The sequence below is a fragment of the Taudactylus pleione genome, unplaced genomic scaffold (assembly GCF_031769625.1).
Source record: "Taudactylus pleione unplaced genomic scaffold, aTauple2 ptg000095l, whole genome shotgun sequence".
Lineage (NCBI taxonomy): Eukaryota > Metazoa > Chordata > Amphibia > Anura > Myobatrachidae > Taudactylus > Taudactylus pleione.
The window spans coordinates 16,742,238-16,767,105 of NW_028284497.1; the positions used below are offsets into that span (position 1 = coordinate 16,742,238).

General features: G+C 48.4%; 1 protein-coding gene across 1 annotated transcript in view; it reads right to left on the reverse strand.

Annotated features, from left to right (window-relative positions):
* IPO4 (importin 4) overlaps nt 1-24,868 on the reverse strand; it is a 205,142-nt gene that overhangs the window by 162,651 nt on the left and 17,623 nt on the right. The window contains exon 2 of the mRNA XM_088470020.1: nt 13,968-14,054. Coding sequence (XP_088326146.1) covers nt 13,968-14,054 — 87 coding nt within the window. The remainder of the gene's footprint in view (nt 1-13,967; nt 14,055-24,868) is intronic.

Consider the following 24,868-nt stretch of genomic DNA (forward strand, 5'->3'; position numbering starts at 1 on the left):
AATAACGGAGCTAGAAAAGCCCCGAGACCTCAGGACGGCTGTCTCAAGAGCCACGCCGTCAAAGATAGTCGACCCAGATCCGGGTTCAAGACAGGGCCCCTGAGACAACAGGTCCCGCCGTTGAGGTAGGAGGTACGGAGCGTCGATGGACAGGCTCCGCAGATCGGAGTACCACGGCCTTCTGGGCCACCAGGATCAGTGTGCCTCCGTCCTGTTTGAACTTGCGCAGGACCCGAGGCAGCAGAGATATCGGAGGGAACAAGTAAGCCAGTTGAAACAGCCATTTCACCGACAGCGCGTCTATCAGACTTGCGCCTGCGTCCCTTGTCCTTTACCCGTACACAGGCAGCTTGTGATTGTAACGGGACGCCATCAGGTCCAGCTCTGGCAGCCCCCACTTGTCCACGAGTAGTTGGAATACCTCTGGATGAAGCGACCATTCCCCGGGATGCACATCGTAACGGCTGAGGAAGTCTGCCTCCCAATTGAGGACTACTGGGATGAAAACTGCCGAGAGAGCTGGAAGATAGCGCTCCGCCCAAGCCAGGACGCGAGACACCTCCGACATCGCAGCTCGACTGCGAGTCCCTCCCTGGTGATTGATGTACGCCACCGTGGTGGCGTTGTCTGACTGCACCTGAACGGCCCTTCCGTGAAGAGCGGTGCCGGACGACTGCAGGGCTCTGTATACTGCCCGCAGTTCCAGGATGTTGATGGGAAGAATCGCTTCCTCCGCCGACCAACGACCCTGAAGTGACAAGGAGCCTGTCACCGCCCCCCAACCCCGGAGACTGGCATCTGTCGTGAGCAGAACCCATTCCGGGATCCAAAAGGGGCGCCCCTCCAGGAGATGCGCTGTCTGCAGCCACCAGGCTAGGGACAGACGCACCTCCGAGGACAACACCAGCATCTGAGAGCGGATCCTGTGTGGCAATCCGTTCCATTCTGAAAGAATCAGCCCCTGCAGGGGCCTGGAATGGAACTGGGCAAACTCCACCATGTCGAATGCCGACACCATGGACCCCAAAACTCTCATCGCTGAGTGCACCAACACTCTGCCACTGCTCAGACAACTGTGAATCCGCAGCTGTAAGGAGGAGACCTTCTCTGGAGTCAGAAAAATCCGTTGCTGACGAGAGTCCAGCAGGGCCCCCAAATGAACCATCCGTTGTGATGGGATGAGGGAGGATTTCTTCCAGTTGATCAACCAGCCGTGCGCCTGTAGACAAGCGACCGTCAGGTGGAGATGCTGGATCAGTACCTCCGGGGAGCTTGCCAGCAAGAGGAGGTCGTCTAGATACGGTAGCAACCGTATCCCCTGGCTCCGAAGGTGAGCCGCCATGACCGCCATCACCTTGGTAAATACCCTTGGTGCCGTGGAGAGACCAAAGGGTAGAGCCCTGAATTGGTAGTGGTTGTGGAGAATAGCAAACCGCAGAAACCGTTGGTGCGATGTTGCTATAGGCACATGGAGGTAGGCGTCCTGGATATCCAGGGAGACCATATAATCCCCCGGTTCCATCGCCAGTATGATGGAACGCAAAGTTTCCATCCTGAATTTGGGAACCCTGAGAAACCTGTTCAGGGACTTCAAATTGAGGATGGGGCGATGAGAGCCATTGGGTTTCTGCACCAGAAACAGCGTAGAGTAATACCCCATCCCACGTTGAGACTGTGGTACGGGTATAATGACCCCCGCCGTCAGCAAGGCCTCTATGGCTTCCTGAACCTGCAAGGCCTTGGTTTTGTCCTGAGAAGGACTTGTGCAAAAAAACTGGCAAGGCGGCCTGTGCCGAAAAGACAGGGCGTACCCCTGGGAGACCACTTCTCGCACCCAGGCATCCGTGGTGGTATTGTGCCAGCACTGGGCGAATTGAAGAAGTCGGCCTCCCACTCTGGGGTCCCCCAGAGGGAGGCCCGTCCCATCACGCAGAAGGCTTATCTTCTGGCTTGGAAGAAGGGCGCCTAGCACTCCAGGCTTGCTTCTTTGGCTTTGAGGCGGTCTTGGGTGCGGACTGCCTCGGGAAGGACTGACCCTTTGCCTTGCCCTGAACCCGAAAGGAACGAAACGCCGAGCTCCGGACCTTAGCAGGTGTAGTAGCTGAAGGGAGGAAGGCTGACTTGGATTTTGCCAGGGTATCTACTATTTTGTCCAGGTCCGGACCAAATAGTAATTCCCCATTAAAAGGTAAGGCCTCCAAGCCTTTCTTTGAATCTGCGTCTGCTCTTCAAGACCGCAACCACAAGGATCTACGAGCAGACACTGCTGCCGCCGAAACCCTAGAGGTCAACAGGCTAGCATCCAAAGATGCTTCTCCAATGTAGGAGGCGGCATCTCTCATCTGTCCTAACAACGCCCTCTGGACGTCCGGAGATTCATCCGTAAACGTGTCCTCCAAGGCGTTGGCCCACCCCTCAATGGCCTTGGCCACCCAGGAGATGGCCATGGACGGCCGGGCTACAGCCCCTGAGAGAGAATAAATAGACTTTAGACAAGTCTCCACCTTCCTGTCCGTAGGATCCTTCAGCGAGGATATAGACGGCAATGGCAAAGTAGCACTCCTGATGAGGCGTGTTACATGGGAATCGACTGCAGGCGGAGTTTCCCATTTCTTACAATGCGCTTCCGGGAATGGATAATTGGACGCCAAGCGTTTCTGTGGCAGGAAACGCTTACTGGGCGTCTGCCAGGCCACCGCCATGTGATCAGTCAACTGATCAGACAAGGGGAACGCTGTAGAAGTAACCTTAGCTTTTTTAAAACTAGGATACCTTGACTTGGGAGCGGGTGCCTCATCCTCAATCAGAAGAATAGCCCGCACCGCCTTAACCAGAGCCCGCACATTGATGGAAGACTTAGTGTCTACCTCCTGGACTGAGGCATCTGAGGCTGAGTCATCCTGTACCTCACCATCATCCGAGAACCCCTCAGAATCCGAAAGATGCGCAGCCTGTGCCATGACTGAGCGTTTAGACGCCCTGGAGGGCACGTCACTGCGCAACATCGACTGAAAAGCCGAAGATGCTGCCGCCAAATCTTGGACAGTGTGGGAAAGCGCATCCACCCAGGGTGGAGGAGCTGTCACAGGAGCCTGAAACGGCACCACAGCCGGCTGTGCCACAGGGGTGGACTGAATATATATTGGCAACCCCGCATAGGGACCAACAGGCTGAGACCCCGGGGGAGTCTGCAATAATTGTGGGACACCCGGGGAATGGGGGATGGCAGGCTGGGGCAACGCCCTAGTAGGGGCGGCAGTCGGGACCGACAGACGGTCCGCGATGGACACCAGCACCTGGGAAAACATCGCCCATGGTGGCTCCTGCGAAACGGGAGGTTTAGACGTACCAGGGACCGCCTGGCACCGTCCGCACAGGCCGTCCTGTGACAAATCCTCCCTATCCACTCCTGCAGAACAGCGCCTGCAGGAGAACAATGCTGGAGCCCCGGAGTGCTCAATCTCCTCCTCAGACATGACTTAGGAAGAAAACGTGCGCACTCACCAGTGTGCTGAACAACAGCCCACAATATGGCACCGTGTAGCACACAACTGTATGTGACGGACCTCACAAATACGTGATCTATATAGGTGAGGTCAGTAGAAACACCCTTCCCCCGCACACCTGTAGGGCTTGTAGGAGAAGGAAAGGGATAGGTACAGGCTGACAGTAAGTAGAAAAAAGACACAGACAGGCAGCACTAGCAAAAGTCACATACCATGCAGGAAGATATACTCACTGCACCTTTCCACTACAATCAACCTCCCAGATTCAGTGTCTGGGAGGGCTATAGCGCTGTGTACACTGTCCTTGTCGGGGGAGAGGTACACAGGGGGACCGGTCCGCGTGCTCCCTGAGAGTATCCACGCTGCCAGTAAGAAAATGGCCGCTGGAGACCTCAGAGGAGGAGTGGCCTGAGTAGTTGCAGCTCAGCGACGCCAGACCGAGCTGAAAGGCGCGCTGAGCTGAGGGGAGGAGCCGCTGACAGGGAAGGCTTCCTCCCCTGGCTAGCATATTTAACCCCCAAGGTTGCGGCATCCCGCTTGCCGCTTAATTACCCTGGTGGTCTAGTGGTCTGGCGGGGTATGCCTCCGATGGAGGGGGGGCCCGCCGCCACCGCTAGCGCCCCCGGTCTGTCCCCTAGACCGGGGGCATGGGACTGCATATGAAAGGCATTACCCGCGCACCGCCGCTAATCAGCGGTGCGCGGCTTACCTGATCTCCCCGGTGTCTTCCGGCAGCAGTCCCGGGGGAAGCCAGAGTCCGGCTAGTACAGACTCTGGCTTCCCCCGCCGCAATCCCCAGTTCAGTGCTGGCGTCGCGGCGCCAGCAGGGAGAAGGAGCGGCAGCGTGGGCGTCTTACAGACAGCCCAGCGCTGCCGCTCTGGAGAAAAAGAAAAAACTATAGTCAAAAAATAAATAAATTTAACTAAGTTAAAAAAGCTTTAGGGGGCTGCTCCTGCAGACCCCCCCCGCAGGGTGACCCGACTCCGGCCGGGCACCATCTTAAACTGAGGTGCCTGTGGCTCGGGGGCGGGGTATAGGGGAGGTTGGACCCAAGTGCATCCTGGGAGCAGCTAAAAGCTTTAACTCCGTGGTGCCCGAGGATCCAGGATCCAGCTATACCCCAAGGTCACCCTGTGGACCCCTATGGACCCTGAAGTAGAAAGGAAGGATAGAGTTCTTTACCAAGTGGACAATATGAGCATCCACCAAGGGAGGAGACTCCCATTTAGACCAATCCTCAGCAGGTAGAGGATAAAAAGTAATAATGAGCTTAGAAACCTGGAAGCCTTCTTCTGACGCTTACACACCGGAGCACTAGCCTTAGGGGCCTGCTCTGCATCCTGGATGTGGTGGACCTCCTTAACAGCCTTAATCAGGGCCACTACATCTACTTGAGGAAGAGAGTTCTCCAGAATAGGGGAGGATTCAACATCAGACGTGTTAGACATATTGTCCTCATGAACTGAGGCAACCTCAGAGTTCAAATCACAACCTGACAGGGGAGCAGAACTATCTCGTCTGGAGGGTCTGTGCCTAGACCTGCGGTCCCCAACAAACATCTGTTGGAAAGAGTCTGACACCTGCGCAATTGGGTCCCTGAAGGAACACTTTCAGGGGAGGTGGGCACAGGGGCTGACAGATTAATAACCAACTGCAGCATTACCTGTAAAAGGTAAGTAGTCCAAGCAGGTTCCTGGCTGAAAGACGCGGTCGACGGACGCTCTTGCTGCGCAGCTGCGGAACACCGGACACAGATATTATCTGGGTCCCGAGGAGAAAGTACAGTGGAACAAGTCTTGCAGGTATGCAATGCAGGAGCGGCCCCCTCCTTGGGTACTTTGTTATTGGAAGATATGTTATAGAATTACAAGACCATCCCCACACACCAAATGTTAAGAACAAGAGTGTGGAACTAAGGTGTGGTGCAATTAATGTTTTCTCAACAGAACCACAATAAGTAAGGCTTGCAGAAGGGTGTTACTAAACCCCACAAAAAAACACTCTAGGCTATCTGAATAGAAAATGACAGAATAAAAAATACAGACAAAATAGAATAGAATAATCGACGCTCTGAAGAAAAACTTACAGCAGAAACAGAGGATAGGGAGAACACCTAAATACTCCTAAACAATAAACAGGCACACAAACATTCAAAGCAAGGCATGAAAGGGCAATAACTGTTCAACAATCCAGACCCCAATAGGCAGGAAAGAGCTTGTAGTATAACTTGACAGCGAGGAGGAGGTATACAGGGAGACAGGAGCCCTTTGCTGCTCTACGGAGACAAACTGAAGCAGGTACAGTCTAAAATGGCCACCCAGCGTCTCTGTATGGGAGGGGAGAGAAGAGGAGAATCCCTATGGCAGGTTTCTGAAATGCGAGAGTGTGCCAAGGGAATGGGGGAGGGGCTAACGGGGAGAGCCTACCACCCCCTGCTGAACAAGATCCCCTGGGCAATGGGCGCTTCCTGCCGTTCGGCGCGGCGCCCCGCTGAAACAGCCTGCAGGTTCCATCCACTCCCGCAGTGTCCCGCGGGTGGGGAAAACGGCGGTGCACTAGACTGAACATTCACTCGTTCAGTCCCGGCACATCCCTCATCCCCACACATCCTGAACCTGACGAGATCGTCAGGTTGACAAGCGTCGAAAGCGACCCGCGGGGCATGCGCATCGTGGGTCACTTCCGTCCAAAACATGCCCGATGCATGCGCGATTTGCAAGCGATTGCACGATATCGACATCGTTATCGTGCAATCGCTTGTTTAAATCGCTTAGTGGATACCCCCCATTAGAGTTCAGTGTAGTATAACCAGCAGGTAATATCAAGAACATATACAGTGCATTGCAAAAGTATTCACCCCCTTGGCTTTTTACCTATTTTGTTACATTACAATCTGTAATTTTATTTATTTTTTTTATCTGAATTTTATGTGATAAAATAGTCTCATTTGGTGAAGGGAAATGAGAAAAATATATATAAAAAAGAATCTTTAGAAATAAAATTCAGAAAATTGGCATGTGCATATGTAATCACCCCCTTTGCTATGAAGCCCCTCAAAAGTTCTGGTGCAACCAATTACCTTCAGAAGTCACATAATTAGTGAAATGTAGTCCACCTGTGTGAAATCTAAGTGTCACATGATCTGTCAGTATAAACACACCTTTTCTGAAAAGCCCCAGAGGCTGCAACACCATTAAGCAAGAGGCATCACACCATGAAGACCAAGGAGCTCTCCAACAAGTCGGGGCCAAAGTTGTTGAGAAGTACAATTCTGGGTTGGGTTATAAAAAAATATCCAAATCTTTGATGAGCCCCTGGAGCACCATCAAATCCATCATCATGGTACCACAACAAACCTGCCAAGAGAGGGCCGCCCACCAAAACTCACAGGCCGGGCAAGGAGGGCATTAATCAGAGAGGCAGCCAGAGACCAAAGGTATCCCTGAAGGAGCTGCAGAGTTCCACAGCAGACACTGGTGTATCTGTGCATGTGACTACAATAAGCCGTACACTCCATAGAGCTGGGCTTTATGGAAGAGTGGCCAGAAAAAACAGGATTTTGGTACTTACCGATAAATCCCTTTCTCCGATTCCACAGGGGACACTGGGGGACTTCAAGACAGTGGGGTATAGACGGTGCTGAGTGGAGCTGACACTTTAAACTTAAATGAAGTGTGACTAGCTCCTCCCCTCTATACCCCCCTATAGGCCAGTATTAGAACCGAGCCCGAGGGGAGCAGAGAAAAAAGATTGACAGAAGAGGAGGAGGCGAAAGTACACATAACAACTGAAAGGTGAAAACAAAGCAAAATAGAATGAAACAAGAGATGACAAACATGTCTCTAACATTCATAACATCACCCTAGACAACAAACATGTCGCCAACAGGCATAACAGGTGGCAGGAAGAACAGCGAGGGTGGGTGTCCAGTGTCCCCTGTGGAATCGGAGAAAGGGATTTATCGGTAAGTACCAAAATCCTGTTTTCTCCTTCATCCACTAGGGGACATGGAGGACTTCAAGACAGTGGGGACGTCCCAGAGCTCCCATCACGGGTGGGAAAGCGCTGAGAACCCTGCAAAACAGACCGACCATATTGCGCTGCAGAAGTCGCAAAGGTGTAAAATCTGTAAAACCGAACAAAAGTATGCCGTCCTAACCAAGTAGCTGCCCGGCATAGAGATTCCATAGAAACGCCTCGAGCAGCCGCCCACGAGGCACCCACTGAGCGAGTGGAATGTGCGGTAATGGAAGATGGAAGTTCTCTAGACGAGGCCAAATATGCCTGTCGTATGGTCAGACGAATCCATCGAGCCAGTGTCTGTTTGGAAGCTGGCCAACCTGGACGAGCAGCATCATACAAAACAAAGAGAATCTGTCTTGCGAACGGCTGCCGTCCTGTCTACATATATGCGAAGAGCTCTAACCACATCCAAGGATCTAGAAGAAGGAGAATCCTGTGGAAGAACCGGAACCACAATAGGTTGATTGATGTGGAAGGCCGAAACCACCTTAGGCAGAAAATCCATTCTGGTGCTTAGCTCAGCTCTATCCTTATGAAAAACCAAATATGGTGGACGACATGATAAAGCTCCCAACTCCGACACCCTCCTGGCGGAAGCCAGAGCCAGCAGAAGTATCACTTTCCATGAAAGAAACTTCAATTCCACCGACTCCAAAGGCTCGAACAACGAAGACTGCAAGAAAGACAGGACGAAGTCCAAGTCCCATGGAGCTGTAGGAGGAACAAAGGGTGGTTGTAATCTAACCACACCCTGCAGAAAAGTTTGCACATCCGGTAATAAGGCCAATTTCTTTTGGAAGAAAACCGAGAGTGCTGAAATTTGTACCTTCAGAGATCCCAACCGAAGGCCTGCTGAGAGACCTGCTTGCAGAAAAAGCAGAAATCTGGTAAGACTGAACTCCGTAGAAGGCAGAACTCTACGTTCGCACCAGGTTACGTCTTAAGATGGCCCTTTCAACAACCAGGCCGTCAAACGTAGCTGCTTTAAGTTTGGATAGAGTAAAGGACCCTGAAAGAGCAGATCCTCTCTGAGTGGTAAGGGCCACGGATTGTCTACCAACAGGAGCTGAATGTTGGAGTACCAAGCTCTGCGAGGCCAGTCCGGAGCTATCAGCAGGACCTTGGCCTGTTCCCTCTTGATGCGTTGAAGGATTTGAGGGAGAAGGGGAAATGGAGGAAACAGATAAATGAATTGGAACCGCCATGGTGTTGACAGTGCATCCACAGCCACCGCTTGTGGATCCCTTGTTCGAGAGCAGTAAAGGGGCAGTTGATGGTTCTGCCTGGATGCCATGAGGTCGACCTGCGGAAGACCCCACCGTTGGACCAGCTGCTGAAACACCTGTGGATGTAGAGCCCATTCTCCTGGATGTACATCCTGACGACTGAGGTAATCTGCCTCCCAATTTTCGATGCCCGGAATGAAGATTGCCGAAATCGACCTTGCATAGCTTTCCGCCCAGATCAGAATCCTGCTGACTTCCTTCATGGCCGCACGACTTCTGGTGCCTCCTTGCTTGTTTATGTATGCCACTGCTGTGGCATTGTCGGACTGGACCCTGACTGCTCGGCCCCTCAGAAAGTGAGCTGCTGTCTGTAATGCATAGAAAACTGCTCTTAACTCCAATATGTTGATTGGAAGACTCGATTCCTGTGCTGTCCAGCGTCCCTGGAAGTGATGCTCCAGAACTACTGCCCCCCAGCCTCTTAGACTTGCATCCGTGGTAAGAAGCATCCAATCCCACTCTCCGAATCTCTTTCCCTCCGCAAGGTGAACTGAGTTTAGCCACCACAGTAGGGAAATCCGAGTCTTGGGTTGTAACCTGACTCTTTTGTGAAGAAACAGGTGGGATCCCGACCATTGTGATAGGAGATCTAGCTGAAAAGGTCTGGAGTGAAAACGACCGTACTGGACAGCCTCGAAGGCTGCCACCATCTTCCCCAGAAGTCGGATACATGCATGAACCGAAACCTGCCGACGTCGAAGGACCAACCTCACCATCTCCTGAATGGAAGTTATTTTGTCCTGGGGAAGGAACAACCGTTGAGACACTGTGTCCATGATCATTCCTAGAAACTGCAATCTCTGTGTCGGTTGCAGATGCGATTTGGGAAAATTCACGGTGATGTCCTGTAATAGTTGATCCTTGGAATTCGCCTTCAGGAGTAGGTCGTTCAGGTACGGAATAAGAGTGATTCCTTGTTTCCGAAGGAGACTCATCATCACAGCCATAACCTTTGTGAATACTCGTGGGGCCGAAGATAAGCCGAAGGGCAAGGCCTGAAACTGGAGATGTGAATCCCAAACTGCGAATCTCAGGAAAGCCTGGTGAGGTGGCCAAATGGGAATGTGCAGGTAGGCGTCCTTGATATCTAGAGATACCATGAACTCGCCCTCCTCCAAGCCTGCAATTACCGACTGAAGAGACTCCATCCTGAACCTGAAGATCCGTAAGTATGGATTGAGATCTTTTAAGTTTAGAATGGGTCTGACCGAACCGTCCAGCTTCGGAACGACAAAAAGACTGGAGTAAAATCCTTTTCCCCTCTGATGACTGGGGACTTGGATTACCACTTTCATGGACAGAAGCCTGTCTATTGCTTTCTGTAAGACCACACTTCTGTCGTTGGAAACTGGCAAACCTGTGGTAAAAAAACGATTTGGGGGTTGCAGTTGGAAATCTAGCTTGTAGCCCCAAATTATTAGATCTCGGACCCAAGCGTCTGCACAGGTTTCTGTCCAGGCCTCGCTGAAGTCCCGAAGACGCGCTCCCACTCTGGGGTCCCCCAGGTGAGAGGGAAGCCCGTCATGCACTGGGTTTAGAAGTGGACTTAACTTCCTGTAGACTCGAGCCTCTGGTGGCTGCGGTTCTACCCCGACCTCTGGTACCACGGGAGGTTGATGATCCTCTGAAACGACCACGTGAACGACCCGGGGCCGAAAGGACCGAAATGAAGGTCCTGAGTAAGATCGTCTAGGTGGAGGAGCTGCAGATGGTAGAAAAGTGGATTTACCTCCAGTAGCCTGAGATATCCATTTATCTAGTTCTGCCCCGAATAGTACATGTCCAGTGAAAGGAAGTGCTTCCACAGCCTTTTTGGATTCCGCGTCAGCCTACCAAGTTTTGAGCCACAGCGCCCGCCGTGCTGAAATTGCCAGAGCTGAAGTTCTGGAGGCAATAGAACAAACATCCTTAGACGCTTCTCCAAGGTAAGCTGCCGCTTCACCTATATGTTCTGCTAATGGAATGAGTTCCTCCATAGGTAGTTGATCTTTCATTCCGTCCGCCAATTGCTTAGCCCAAATTTCGATAGCCTTGTTAGTGCAGCAGCTAACGATCGCTGGACGAAGAGTCACCCCTGCAGCAGTGTAAATGGACTTAAGCGTGCTCTCCAGTTTCCGATCGGACATGTCCTTTAAAGACGTGACTCCAGGAACAGGGAGCGTAGTCTTTTTTGACAATCGCGATACAGATGAATCTACTGTAGGGGGAGTTTCACAAGGCTTTCTATTATCTGCTGGAAAAGGGTAAAAAGATAATAAACGCCGGGACATCTGAAATTTTTTATCAGGATGTTCCCAGGCTGTCGTTAGAAGGGAATCCAGCTCTTCCGATATAGGGAAAGCCGTAGCTTGTCTTTGTTTCTTAAGAAAGAAAGACTGTTTTGCAGGACCTGAGTCCTCTTCCTGTATGTGCAATACCTGTCGTATTGCAGCAATCAAGGCTTCTATTCCCTCTGATACCTGTTCAGGATCAGACTCCAGAGGCTCTTTAGGCGAATCTGGGGCATATTCACCCTGTTCAATTTCGGGCATATCCTCCTCTGGGTCATCCCAATGGAGGACTGAGGGTAACAATCTCTTTTTAGAGACCTGCGGAACGGACGCCATTGTCATGGCTTTGGAAATCCCTTCCATAGAAACAGCTAGGGATCTCGCCCGTGCTGGTTCCTCTGTAGCAGCTGACCTGTAAGCCTCTCTATCTCTACGAGAAGCCTCCAGTTCAGCCGAGAGAGAGGACATAACAGATGTAACCTGCGTCCAAGATGGTGGTTCTGACATCTCTGCAGATTGCTGATCCGTATAACAACCGTCACACAATTTGGAGGTAGATGACTGTCCCTGTGTAAATTTTACTCCACACTTTTTGCAGTTAAATAACTTTTGTGAAGCCTTAGACCTGCCAGTCATGCTACATACAGACCCCACACAAACCACAAAGAGGTTAAGTGACAGGGTAAGAAAAACAGAATATACTGGGGTACAGAGAGTTTTGAGACGGTCACACTTGCCCACAACAGCGCTCCCAGCAGAGCCAGAATGCCAGGCAAAGGCTTAGTTATTATTATGCTCCAAACAGCTCACTTTATATCAGCCTAAACCCCTGCTGTGATACATACAGGTCCGTAGGCTGTCCAGCGCTGCCTCACCCTGTAATGGCCGCCAGCAGTCTGCAGAGAAACGCTGGGGCTGATGGGAGGCAGGAGAGGGAAGTCGGAGCTAAGCTCCGCCCCCTGCATTCTAGCGCCGTTCTGTAAACGGGCGCTTTACCCAGTACATTCTTTATATATATATACTGCCTCTGCAGTATTATGCTGAGCCTCTGATAGCCTTAAGCTGGCTTCCCTGCTAATCAGGGAGCCAGCTGTACATAGAGAGACGCGCTGGCTGTACTGCCGTCGGCGCGCTCTCTGGTGTCTGTGAGGCTGCCTCTGATAGCTTTAAGCTGGCTTCCCTGCTAATCAGGGAGCCAGCTGTGCATAGAGACGCGCTGGCGGCTGTGCTGCCGCCGGCGTGCTCTGTGGGGGGTCTAAGAAGCCGCTTCTGCCCGCTAAACTGGCTTCCCTGCTAATCAGGGAGCCAGCTGTACTTGAAGAGAGAGACGCGCTGGCTGTACTGCCGTCGGCGCGCTCTCTGGGAGGTCCTGTGAGCCCGCCTCTGTCAGCGCTAAGCTGGCTGCCCTGCTAATCAGGGAGCCAGTTATACTTCTAAATAAAACGCTGGTGGGACTGCCTAATGTATCAATAAGCTGGCTGCCCTGCTAATCAGGGAGCCAGCTGTACTCACAGGGAGACGTGTGGAGGCCTCCTGCTGCTGCCGGCGGCTGGCTCTGACTGGGGGGTCCGCAATGCGCGCTGCATGCAGCGGCATGTGGCCCCCCCCCCCCGAAGACTGAGGTCTCAGGTGTCGGTGACCCCAGGCGAAGTGCATGCACTTGCGAGTGGGTCCCCTCCGGCAGCGTCCCGCGTAGCTGACAGACAGTTGCAGCTACTGCCTGTCTGTCCTCAGTTTGTGACTCTTATTAAAACCTATCCTAGCCCTAAGAGCAGGAGAGATCTTTTTAGAGACCTGCTCCCACTCGGGCACAAACTAATACTGGCCTATAGGGGGGTATAGAGGAGAGGAGCTAGTCACACTTCATTTAATATACCCCACTGTCTTGAAGTCCTCCAGTGTCCCCTAGTGGATGAAGGAGAAAAGGCCATTACTTAATGATAAAAATAAGAAGACACGATTTGAGTTTGCCAAAAGGCATGTGGGAGACTCCCCAAATGTATGGAGGAAGCTACTCTGGTCAGATAAGACTATAATTTTACTTTTCGGCCACCAAGGAAAACGTTATGTCTGGCGCAAACCCAACACATCCTGTCACCCCAAGAACACCATCCCCACAGTGAAACATGGTGGTAGCAGCATCATGCTGTGGGGATGTTTTTCAGCAGCAGGGACTGGGAAACTGATTTGAGTAGAGGGAAAGATGGATGGTGCTAAATACAGGGATATTCTTGAGCAAAATCTATTTCAGTCTGCCTGTGATTTGAGACTGGGACGGAGGTTCACCTTCCAGCAGGAGAATGACCTGAAGCATACTGCTAAAGCAACACTCGAGTGGTTTAAGGGGAAACATTTAAATGTGTTGGACTGGCCTAGTCAAAGCCCAGATCTCAATCCAATTGAGAAACTGTGGTCAGACTTGAAGATTGCTGTTCACAAACGGAAACCATTCCAAGATGAAGGAGCTGGAGCAGTTTTGCCTTGAGGAATGGGCAAAAATCCCAGGGGCAAGATGTGGCAAGTTCATAGAGATTTATCCAAAGTGACTTGCAGCTGTAATTGCTGCAAAAGGTGGCTCGACAAAGTACTGACTTTAGGGGGGTGAATAGTGATGCATGCTGAAGTTTTCTGTTATGTTGTCCTAAATGTTGTTTGATTCACAATACAAAAAAAATACAACTTCACAGTTGTAGGCATGTTCTGTGAATGAAATGATGCACACCCTCAAACATTCCATTTTAATTCCAGGTTGTGAGGTAACAATACATGAAAAATGCAAAGGGGGTGAATACTTTTGCAAGGCTCTGTATAAACAAAAATATGTTAAACTATAGCTTACAATCTTAACAAAAATGAGTTGATTATATCTTATTGAAGGTACCTGTGGGTCCTGTGCACATCGTAGTACATCACACAATGCAGGGATAATTAATGGATCCTTGACAGCTTCTTTCAGCTGAGCAGTGGCCTAAGAGAGTAGAAGTAGAATTATATATGAAATGTGCGCTGAAATATAGTGCAGACAAATGGAGGGTGAATGTAGAGATGTGTAATTAGCATAGCTTACCCAGTTTACGACATATAGGCACATTCATGAATACGGTATAATTAAGTACTATGGTAGGGATGGCAGGATGTGGAGCAGAGCTTTGTAACTATGCTCTAGTGGTGGAGCTGGCATATTGAAGTTGAAGCAAAGCTGAAATAAATAGGGTTCCAGAGCTTCTATAACTGCTGTTGTAACATGAATATGTTTTGGTAATTGTTTATATATACTCAGGTTCAGTTAAAGCCTACCTGTGCACTAAATCAAATTCAACCAGTGTCAGCGAAAGTTACCCAAAGAGGTCATATGCAGTGATCGCGGCGAATGACAAAATATGTGGGTCCCAGGGACCCTCCACTTTAAAAAAAATGGGGTCCTACCTGACCATTTCTGGGTGCCATCATAATTTAAGCTTTAGAACTCCCCCATATGCCTCTCAGACCTCCCCTAACCCCTTACAAATGATGCCACACAGCCATGCCTGGCCTTTACACATTATGCCGCACATTAATGCCCTTTACACATTATGCCACACAGCAGTGCCCGGTCTTTACACATTTTGCCACACAGCCATGCCCGGTCTTTACACATTATGCCCTGCAGTAATACCCCTTACAAATGATGCCACACAGCCATGCCCGGCCTTTACAAGTTATGTCGCACATTAATGCCCTTTACACATTATGCCGCACATTAATGCCCTTTACACATGCCGCACATTAATGCCCTTTAGTCCCTCTATGCATTGCCCCCAGCAGTAGTCTCCCTATGCATTGCTCCCAGTAGTAGTCCCCCTATGCATTGCCCACAGTAGTAGTTCCCATATGTATTGCCCCCAGTAGTAGTCCCCGCCTATGCATTGCCCCCAGTAGTAGTCCCCGCCTATGCATTGCCCCCAGTAGTAGTCCCCGCCTATGCATTGCCCCCAGTAGTAATCCCCCTATGCATCACCCCTAGTAGTAATCCCCCTACGCATTACCCCTAGTAGTAAACCCCCTACGCATTACCCCTAGTATTAATCCCCCTACGCATTACCCTAGTAGTAATCCCCCTACGCATTACCCCTAGTAGTAATCCCCCTACGCATTACCCCCTAGTAGTGCCCCTGTGCACCCAGTAGTAATCCCCCCTATGCATTGCCCTCAGTAGTAATGCCCCCTATGCATTACCCCTAGTAGTTCCCCTATGCATTGCCCCCAGGAGTAATCTCCCCTATGCAGTGCCCCCAGTAGTTTACCCTCTATGCATTGCCCCCAGTATTGGCCCACCTATTTGCCCTTTAGTGACCTGGGCCTAATCCCCAGGTCACTCACACATTCAATTGAGCCTAATGCCCCCTATGTAGCACGGGCCTTGTGCCCACCTATATACCCGGCTACTTTTTAAAAGTGAGTCCCCATTGCTCAATATCGGGTAAAATACACGCTATAGCGTGTATTTGCGAACACGGATATGTAGGTTTGTGATTTTACTAGGGGATAAATTCAGACTGCGTATGCATTTCATATTGCATGATATACAGATATGTCCCCCAAATCGCGCCAAATAGCCCCATTTATCACACCATGAACTTTGCTATTTAGCTGCACCAAAACACTAATCCAAAGCACTAAGTACTACACTATTTGCGAACCAAGGGCCTGATTCGGCAGAGGACGCTAAACTGTTGTTGGATGCAGATTCCCGATTATCGGCAATCTGCACCTGCACAGGATCTGTTCTGCACATGTGCGGCTTTGTAATTCCACCCTCTGAGTCTTAGGGCCTGATTCAGCAAAAAGTAGCACAATGAAGGAAAAGGAAAAAGTAGCAGTCAAGGAAAAAGTACACGGGACAGGTCTGATACAAGAGACCCACCACTTGCATCATTATGCTTAATCTGCAACTTAATACAAATTCCTTTGTGACAAAAAACCTAGTAGACTAGTTGCATAAAATTAAATTTAAAAAGAAAAAAAAAAAATCAAAAATGGTTTTAATTGATTTAAATAGGATTTTTTTATCAAAATTCTTTTAAAATAAACGTTTAAAAATTTTAAACATTTACTTTAAAAAAAATGTTAATAAAAAATCCTATTGAAATCGAAAAATCTGATTTAAATCAAATAAGTCCATTTTTGATTTGATTTTTTTTTTTTTTTAAATGTAATTTTATGCAACCCTGAAATACTAAGGCACGTATTCAATTAGAAGCAAAAAGCCGAGATCCGCGAAAAAGTATCGCCAATTGCCATTTTTCGCCAGGCGGAAATTTATCTCCATATTCAATTCCAGCCGCTTTTCGCGTACGTGAAAACGCAATGCAATGTAATAGGCGAAAAAGATTCGTAGGTGGAGAAAAAAAGTGCATAATCGCTATTTAGGGGTTCAAAGGTGGGGAAACCACTCAGCACCCTTGGGACAGCCCCCCAAAGTACATAAAATAAAAACTAAAAAAAGTGAGGAACACCCCAAAAAAGCACTTTGAAAAAGTGAAAAAAAAAAATGCAAAGTGGGGGTCAAACTTAAAAACGATCGAAATAGGCTTTTGGGGGGTCTGCAAGTATGGGTGAGGTGTTTTTTGATTGCAGGTGTATGCTGAAGGTGCGTTTTTTACGTTTCTTATAACTTCACTTTGGCAACTTTTAAATATGCTTACACCCATTTTCAAGTACCCCAAACTGCTTTATGCTATTCTTCACCACTTGTGCACAGACGCTAATTAGTGGCAAATGTGCAAACTTAAGTACCCCAAACGGTTTCCTTAGGGCTAATCGGGCGCTACTACATTGATCCCCAAAGTTTCTGCATCTTTTAAGGGGGGTTCAGGCTGATTTCCCCGATTCTGACACCACTTTTTCGCCTGTTCTGACATCGCGTATGTCTGTTTTCGCGTCTTTTGGAATTGAATAGGGCGAATCGCGGGTACGCGCCCAATAAGTTTCTGCGGCTAAAATACGCGATGTAGGCGAAGTCTGGCAGGCGAAAAAGTATCGCGGGTGCAAAACTAATTAAATACGGCCCTAAGACGCATGATTGAAGAAAAAGTAGCACAGCGAAAGAAAAAATTAGCACAGAGAAAGAAAAAAGTAGCAGGAAAAAAAATAGCAAAGTTAAAGAAAAAGTAAAGAGCACAGGAATAACTCCAGGCTTCTCGCATATGGCGAAAATAGGTGTATGAAGACACATCTGTATGTAGAGATCTAGAGTTTATTCTAGAATTCAGAATCCATTGTTACTTTTGTATAAAGTACACAGTGTTCTAAAACAAACTTGACAAAAGATTTACACCCACTGATAATTCATTTTCTTCTAAATAATCTATAGCAGCCATTACAATGGTTTATATCCCTTATGCTGGGCATACACTGCCAGATAAAATGTCTGTCAGACCGACAGACATTTTATCTGGCTGCCTGCCAGCCGCAGATGTCGCCGGCATACACTGTGAGAGAAATCTCACAGTGTATAGCCCGACATCCGCGCTCCGCCCCCGGGGGAGGAGACATTTCCCTGTTCCTTCCGTAGGAAGGAACACTGGAAATGTCTGTCTGTCGGCCGCTCTGGGCATACACTGCCCGATGCGGCCGACAGTTTCCCGGGTAAATATCGCATCGGACGGGCATGTTGGACAATCCAGCAAGCCCGACCGAGCAATATTTAACCCTCGGTCGCCCGCATACACGCTGCAATTATCGCGGCGATCCGCCGATATCGGGCGGATCGTCCCGATAATTGCAGAGTGTATGGCCAGCATTAGATAGCTAGAAATAGGTAGTTAAAATGCCCCACTTTTGATAGTTTATTATGGAGCTCCTCCCCTTCCCTGTGTCTTCTAGTCACTTTCTAAACTGTACATAAAAACATATATAACATTTGAAACAACAAGGAAAGTCAATCTGGATTGCCATGGAGTATTTAGAACAAAAATAATTATCGGCAAGTATAATTTGTGGTGTTATCTTTCATTAATAAACCACGGCAGCCACTACAATGTAATGTACCATCGGCAATACAATAGAGAGAGCCATGAGAATATCAAGCCACATATGCTACAATCACCCATTCCTGTCTAGTGAGAACATGGCAGAAAACTATAGGTCAGCTCATAGATGCTTTGCAAACCAGCATGACTGCAGCCTGACGAAACCCTCTACCAGTGAAGATGCAATAAGTTTGCAAACTTCTTTGCAGGTAAAATATCCTTCCTATGGGCTGGAATCCCCATCGTGCAATCAAAGGAGTGGAAAGTTTCCAAGCCTGTAAATGTAAGTCACCTGTCTTCATGGACCAGCTTTGACCCAATGGACGCACGCACGACGCCTATTCACACTGCGGGGAGAGCTTAGGGGCAAGCCCAGCATCTCTGTGAATGATGGGCATGCTCTCTACAGTGATGAAAAGGGGGCATCTCTCAAAGCCATGCCCACTTTACAAGTGACCAAGCCCCTTCTGCGGCACACGCAGTGAAATGCCCTTTTGTGATAGTCCCCCTGCCTACCCTAGAATGAACACTATATGCCTGTGTGATTACTCCTACTATCCATTTCCAAATAGTTTGTTTGGAAGGGCATGACCTTTTTAAGATCCCTTTATTACATCTATTTAAAAGTAAATTATAAAACCATATATTGTGCTGTGGTGTACAACAAATCTATAATATATTGTGTTAAAAACCAGACGCCCCAATTATGGGGTATTATTCCCCAGTCTTTCCAGTGTATGCCTAGGACTAGACTGCTGCAGTTTTAGGTAGGGGTATATCTATATTCAGGTATATTACCTCTTAAAACCTCTACAACTGAATTAAGTGTCTCATATGCTTGTGTCTCTTATGATTTACTATACAACAATGTTTCTCTTTAGTGACTGTGCATGTACCTAGATTATAACACATGAATCATTCCTGTAAACCACAAAGGTCAAATCAATTAACTTCTTTGTGTTTGTAAAGGTTCAGTTTTCTCCTTCATTCTGTAGTTTTTTTTTACGTAATTAGCTTTTCAATTTCTGGGCTGATCTGATACATACTGTAATCTTTATTGTAGTGCAGTCTCTGTATAATATCTAGTGTGGTAACTTAATTTCATTACGTTTTTAATTGATGTGGTCTACCAAATTGTATTTATTCATTAGAGTGTTTATTCTATCAATCAAAACAAATCCATCTCCTGGGCTACCTCTTTATTTCCAAATTGTCAGAGCAAGCATATTCCATATGTTTCAGACCTCCAATATTTCTAATGTCAATTATTCAGTGAACATATTTTTTGCTGCTTTATTATGGATCTCCCTTACATATGCATTATTAATGAGTTCAGGTAGTTATCAGACATAGGGCCTCATTCAGAGGCGGTCGGAGGATGCAAGCGGTCGCTCAGAAACTGGGCGGCCACTTGCATCCTGACCGCCCGCCTCTGTTGCGGTCGTTAGGCTGTGGGTTAACACCCACAGCTCTAACGACCGCTCCGGTGATGGTCGCGATGGTCAGAGACCATCGCGACCATCGGGGCTTACGACGAGACCCTAGGGTAGGGTCTCCCTTGTCGTAAGCCCCGGAGAGGTTCTGGCTCTGTCAGAGCGGGAAGCTCTCCACTGACATCACTAGTGATGTCAGTGGGGCCGTCCCCAAACGGTAAGCGTTCCCATGGGAACGCCTCCGTTTGGGCTGCCACCCCGCGGCCCGCCTTCCAAACGGGGCGAGCTGTCAATCAACATCGACAGCTCGCCCCCTTTGGATCGAGACCCGCTACGACCGGCGCTGTCGGTCGTAGCGGGTCTCACGCATGCGCACGACGGTGCCGTCGTGCGCATGCTCTGTGGGGGGCCATCGACGCTAACGACCGTGTCTGAATGACCCCCATGGTGCTTTTAATATATTAATCAGATATCTGCTCATGTATTACATGCAATTTCTATTATGCAGGCTGCTGCCACTCGCTCCTCACTATGTACCTTATTTAAGATCACTTTGGGGCATATGTTTCAAGCTATTTTTTACATAAAATTATGCAAAAACTGAAGTTTTTGCTACATTTTATGTATCGTTCGTATGTACTAATGGCATTATTATCAATGGGGACTACGACCTGACCCCGATGTACTAAACTCCAAAAAGTGAAGCTTCAGATGGTGTAAACTACTGTAAGCCTATGGTGGCTCCAGAAGCAGGATTTTTCGATCTCTCCCCTGCAGCCCCCGGCCAGCTCCGGAAGTGGACACTGCGCATGTGCAGTGTCAGCTTCCCCCAGAGAAGTCTAACTTATTTGAACGTCTTCGCCAATTTTCCATGGATATGATTCGCAGGGACAGCGGTTACCGCTTCCACTGTGCCTGCGAGTTCCCTTTTGTACATTTCATTATAAATGAAAACCCCTGGCGAGATGGATATATAATTGTGGCTGGTCCGCGATTATTAGTACATGGACCCCTATATCTTTATCCACTAATTTGGTTACACCCTTGTCTCAGTGTGCATTATCAGAGGATCTCCTATTCAACAGGAACACGGATCTAGGTTTACCTACTGTTTGCTGCACACCACAGATCTCTCTTCATTTGGTATATCAATTGTCTGTTTAATGAGATTCAGTCCAGCGATACAAACAGTATTTCTAAAGTTAAGTTCAATAGTTCCTTGATGGATCACACTTCTGAAAGTCTCACTATTACACACTCTTCATATAGCCGCTGATGTCGGCTTTTAAAACAGGTTCCAGTCAGGGGTATTCTCCAGCCTCAGAGCCACACATCACAATTATTTCAGTTGTATAATCATATCATTGGGCATTGAGCAGAACTTGTTGCTGCAGTATAAAAATAATAAAAAATGTATTGCTAGCTGCCTAGATGTGAAAACTAGCTCAGTCACTTATAACACTGGATAAACATGGGGGTTCCCGTCAAGCAGTGTCCTTCCTGGCGGTTATTTCACATTAGAGATGCTTTTTCAAAAACCAGACTCTGGGTATTTCCTGTTCTTTAATGTCAATCCACCAATAGGATCCATCCTTATTTAATTGGATTAACCCCCGATATCGATAACAGGTTCCAAACAGCAGGTGTTTAAGTACAAATTACAGAATTATTCAAAATATGAAGCCTTTTGGATAATATATTTTTTGTTCCTTCTCATTAACCAGTGTGATAATCTCTCTCTCTCTATATATACATATATATATATATACATACATATATATATATATATATATATATACTGTATATAAGTCCTATCATGAAATATACACCAGGGATCGCAAAATACGTTCTATAGCACGTTTTTAAGCGGTACAGATTGTTGTGGACACAATTTTAAAAACTAAGTGGGTCCTGCAGGACGCACTGTGCGCAGCACCGCAGCATCCAATCGCCCCTCCGGTCCTCATCCAATCTCCAGGCAGCTCTGACCGGCCAGACACCAGTACCGCCAGGCTCCGCCCACTCCCCGGGAGCAGCATCAGCAAGGCAGCACCGCCAGCACCCCAGCCAATCGCTCGCCACCCATTTCCCCAGCCAATCACTGCCTGCAGTGTCTTATTCCCCTTCTCTCAGCCCAGCGCGACGATCTGCTGAAGGCTCTTTCCTCCAGCCCAGGTCAGTCTACAGCAGTGCCTCTGCATCCCCTACAGGCACACTGACCCCGGGAGCCACCGCCAGCACCATGTACCTATACCTGGTCTGACTCACGCAGTTTAGTGCAGCCACACTCTTTCTCCGCAAAGGTAAGTGCTGCTCTCTGCCGCATGATGTGTGCTCTGTGTATGGGCAGCGAGCCACTGGGACACCCCATGCCTGCCTATACTCCCCTGGTCGGCATCTCTGCCCGGAGAGACGGTTAGGCGTATGTAGGCTGGGACCCTGTCTGGTGGGGATGTGTAAAAGTGTCTCTCCCCTGCAGTGCAGGGCTGCTGCCTTAGAGAAGTTATTATTATTAATGTAGCACTGCCCATAGTACTATCTGTGCTTAACCCCCTTTTTGCCCCAGCTGTTATCTACTCTTACCTCCTCTCTACCCCTAGTACTGCCTGTCCCTAAGCACCTTCTTTCCCCAGCTACTATCTACCCTTACCTCGTCCCCCACTCCTGTCCCAGCTGCTATCTTACCCTTAACCCTTCCCTTACCCCATCCTTGCCCCAGCTGCTATCTACCCTTAACCCTTCCGTTACCCCATCCTTGCGCCCCAGTCCTGCCCCAGCTACCTAACATTGCCCCCTCCCTAACCCCAGTACTGCCCTAGATGCTATCTACCTCCTCCCTACCCCCACAGCACTGTCCCCAGTACTACCTGCCCCTAACCCCCTCCTTGCTCCAATGCTACCCTTACTCCCCTAACACTGTCACTGTCAGCCCCTAGCTCCATCCTTGCCCCCTGGCACTTTCCCAACTGCTGTTTGCACTTACCTCCTCCCTGCCCCCAGCACAGCCTGCCCTTACCCCCCACTTCTCCCTGCCTCTATCTCCAGCTCTACCCCAACTTGTACCTGCCCCCAGCATTGAACCGTAATATGTGATGGGTCCCAGAAAAAGTGGAATAAGACCCCAATTTTTTAAAGTGAGGGGTTCTTGGGACCCACATTTTTTTTCGCTCAGCGCAACCACTGTAAACTTTTTTACTATACCCTTTATCAAGTTGATCATTTTCTGATATCCCCATAGATATATATTTTTTTATAACAAATACATGAATTTTACTATTGTGACCCTTAAGATCATTTTATATGTAAAAATAACCATTAAAAATAATTGAGAATATGAAGATTACATAGATAATTATTTCTTTATTATTAGTGTCACTTTAAACTGAAATGTATTGAATAAAATAAAATCCTAGTATATACACGGTGGTCCATAAGTGTGTGAGCAGAGGCGGATGTTGACTATGGGCGGCGAGAATGTAGCCCGCCCCACCCCCTCCCCCAGTAAAATCCGCCACCTCAGTGTAGTCAGTGCAGTGACTGCACTGGCTACACTGTAACTGACAGTGGCTTTCTATTGGAAACACCATCTGCCAGTCACATATACAACAGGCAGTCTCGGGGGATGTGTCTCCTCCCCCTGGCACTGCCAGTTCGGGCTGCTATTAGCAGAGAGCGGCTGTGTGTATCATTAAACAGATGATTGATATACCAAATGAATACAGATATGTGTTGTGCAGCAAACAGTACTGTAGTTCTCCCATTGAATAGGAGATCATCTGATAATACACACTGAGACAAGGATGTAACCAAATTAGTGGATACAGATAAAGTGATCTTAAATAAGGTACATAGTGAGGAGCGAGTGGAAGCAGCCTGCATAGTGTAAATTGCACACAATACATGAGCAGACATCTGATAGAAATATGTATTAAAAGCACAATGTCTGACAACTACCCCTGAACTCACTAATAATGCATGTGATAATGGAGATCCATCCCCAATAAAGCAGCAGAAAATATATTCAGAGATTAATTAACATTGTGAATTGCATTAGAAATATTAGAAGTCTAAAACATATGGAATATGCTTGCTCTGACAATTTGGAAATAAAGAGGCAGCCAAGGAAATTGATTTGTTTTATTTGATAGAACAAACTCTCTAATGAATAAATACTAATGACAATTTGGCACACCACATCAATTAAAAACGTAATGAAATTAAGTTACCAAACTAGATATTATACAGAGATTGCACTACAGTAAAGACTACAGTTTGTATCAGACCATCCCAGAAATGTAAACGCTAATTACATATATATATAAAAAATATGAGATATGGTAAGAACTTACCCTTGTTATCTCTATTTCTACGAAGTCCATAGGGTTCCACAGGATACCTTGGGGTATAGGTGTGACGTCAGTCGCAGGGCACCAAAGAGTTAAGCTTTCAGCCTCCCAGGATGCACTAGGTACCCCGCCCCCGGGCCAAGGCACCTCAGTTAGTTACCAAGCCATAGGCCGGAGGAGGAGAAGGAAGAGAGAGAACAAAGATCTGGACACATACAAGAATCACATTCTCACCAGAGGGAGACGGAAAACCGGTGACCAGAGCAAAGCCCATCTGCAGCACAGGTGCGACAGGGCGGGAGTCCTGTGGAACCCTATGGACTTCGTAGAAATAGAGATAACAAGGGTAAGTTCTTACCATATCTCATATTTTCTACTTCAGGGTCCATAGGGTATCCACAGGATACCTTGGGGATGTCCCAAAGCAGTATCCTTTAAGGGTGGGGACGCTCCTGTGCAGAAAGGAGAATCCGCCGCCCGAAGGAAGCATCCTGAGAGGCGAAGGTGTCAAACCTGTAATACCTCACGAAGGTATGGACAGAAGACCACGTAGCAGCCTTGCAGATCTGAACTGCCGAGGCACCACGTCGAGCTGCCCACGAAGGACCCACAGACCTAGTGGAATGAGCCTTCAGAGAAGGAGGGACCGGTAGGCCTTCATGAAGATAAGCTTCAGAAATAGCCATACGGATCCAGGCTGCCAAAGTTTGCTTTGAAGCAGGCCAACCCTTTTTACGGAAGCCAAAGAGGACAAACAAAGCGTCCGACTTCCTAAACGAAGAAGTGCGGTCAACATAAGTCCTTAAGGCCCGCACAACATCCAAAGAGGCCTCACCCACGGAAAGACCCGGTGAGTTAAAGGCCGGAACAACTATTTCCTCGTTAATATGAAACTGGGAAACAACTTTGGGAAGAAACTCGGGCCGAGTGCGGAGCACTGCCCTGTTCCCATAAAAAAACAAGAAAGGGGGTCTACAAGAAAGAGCCCCTAAC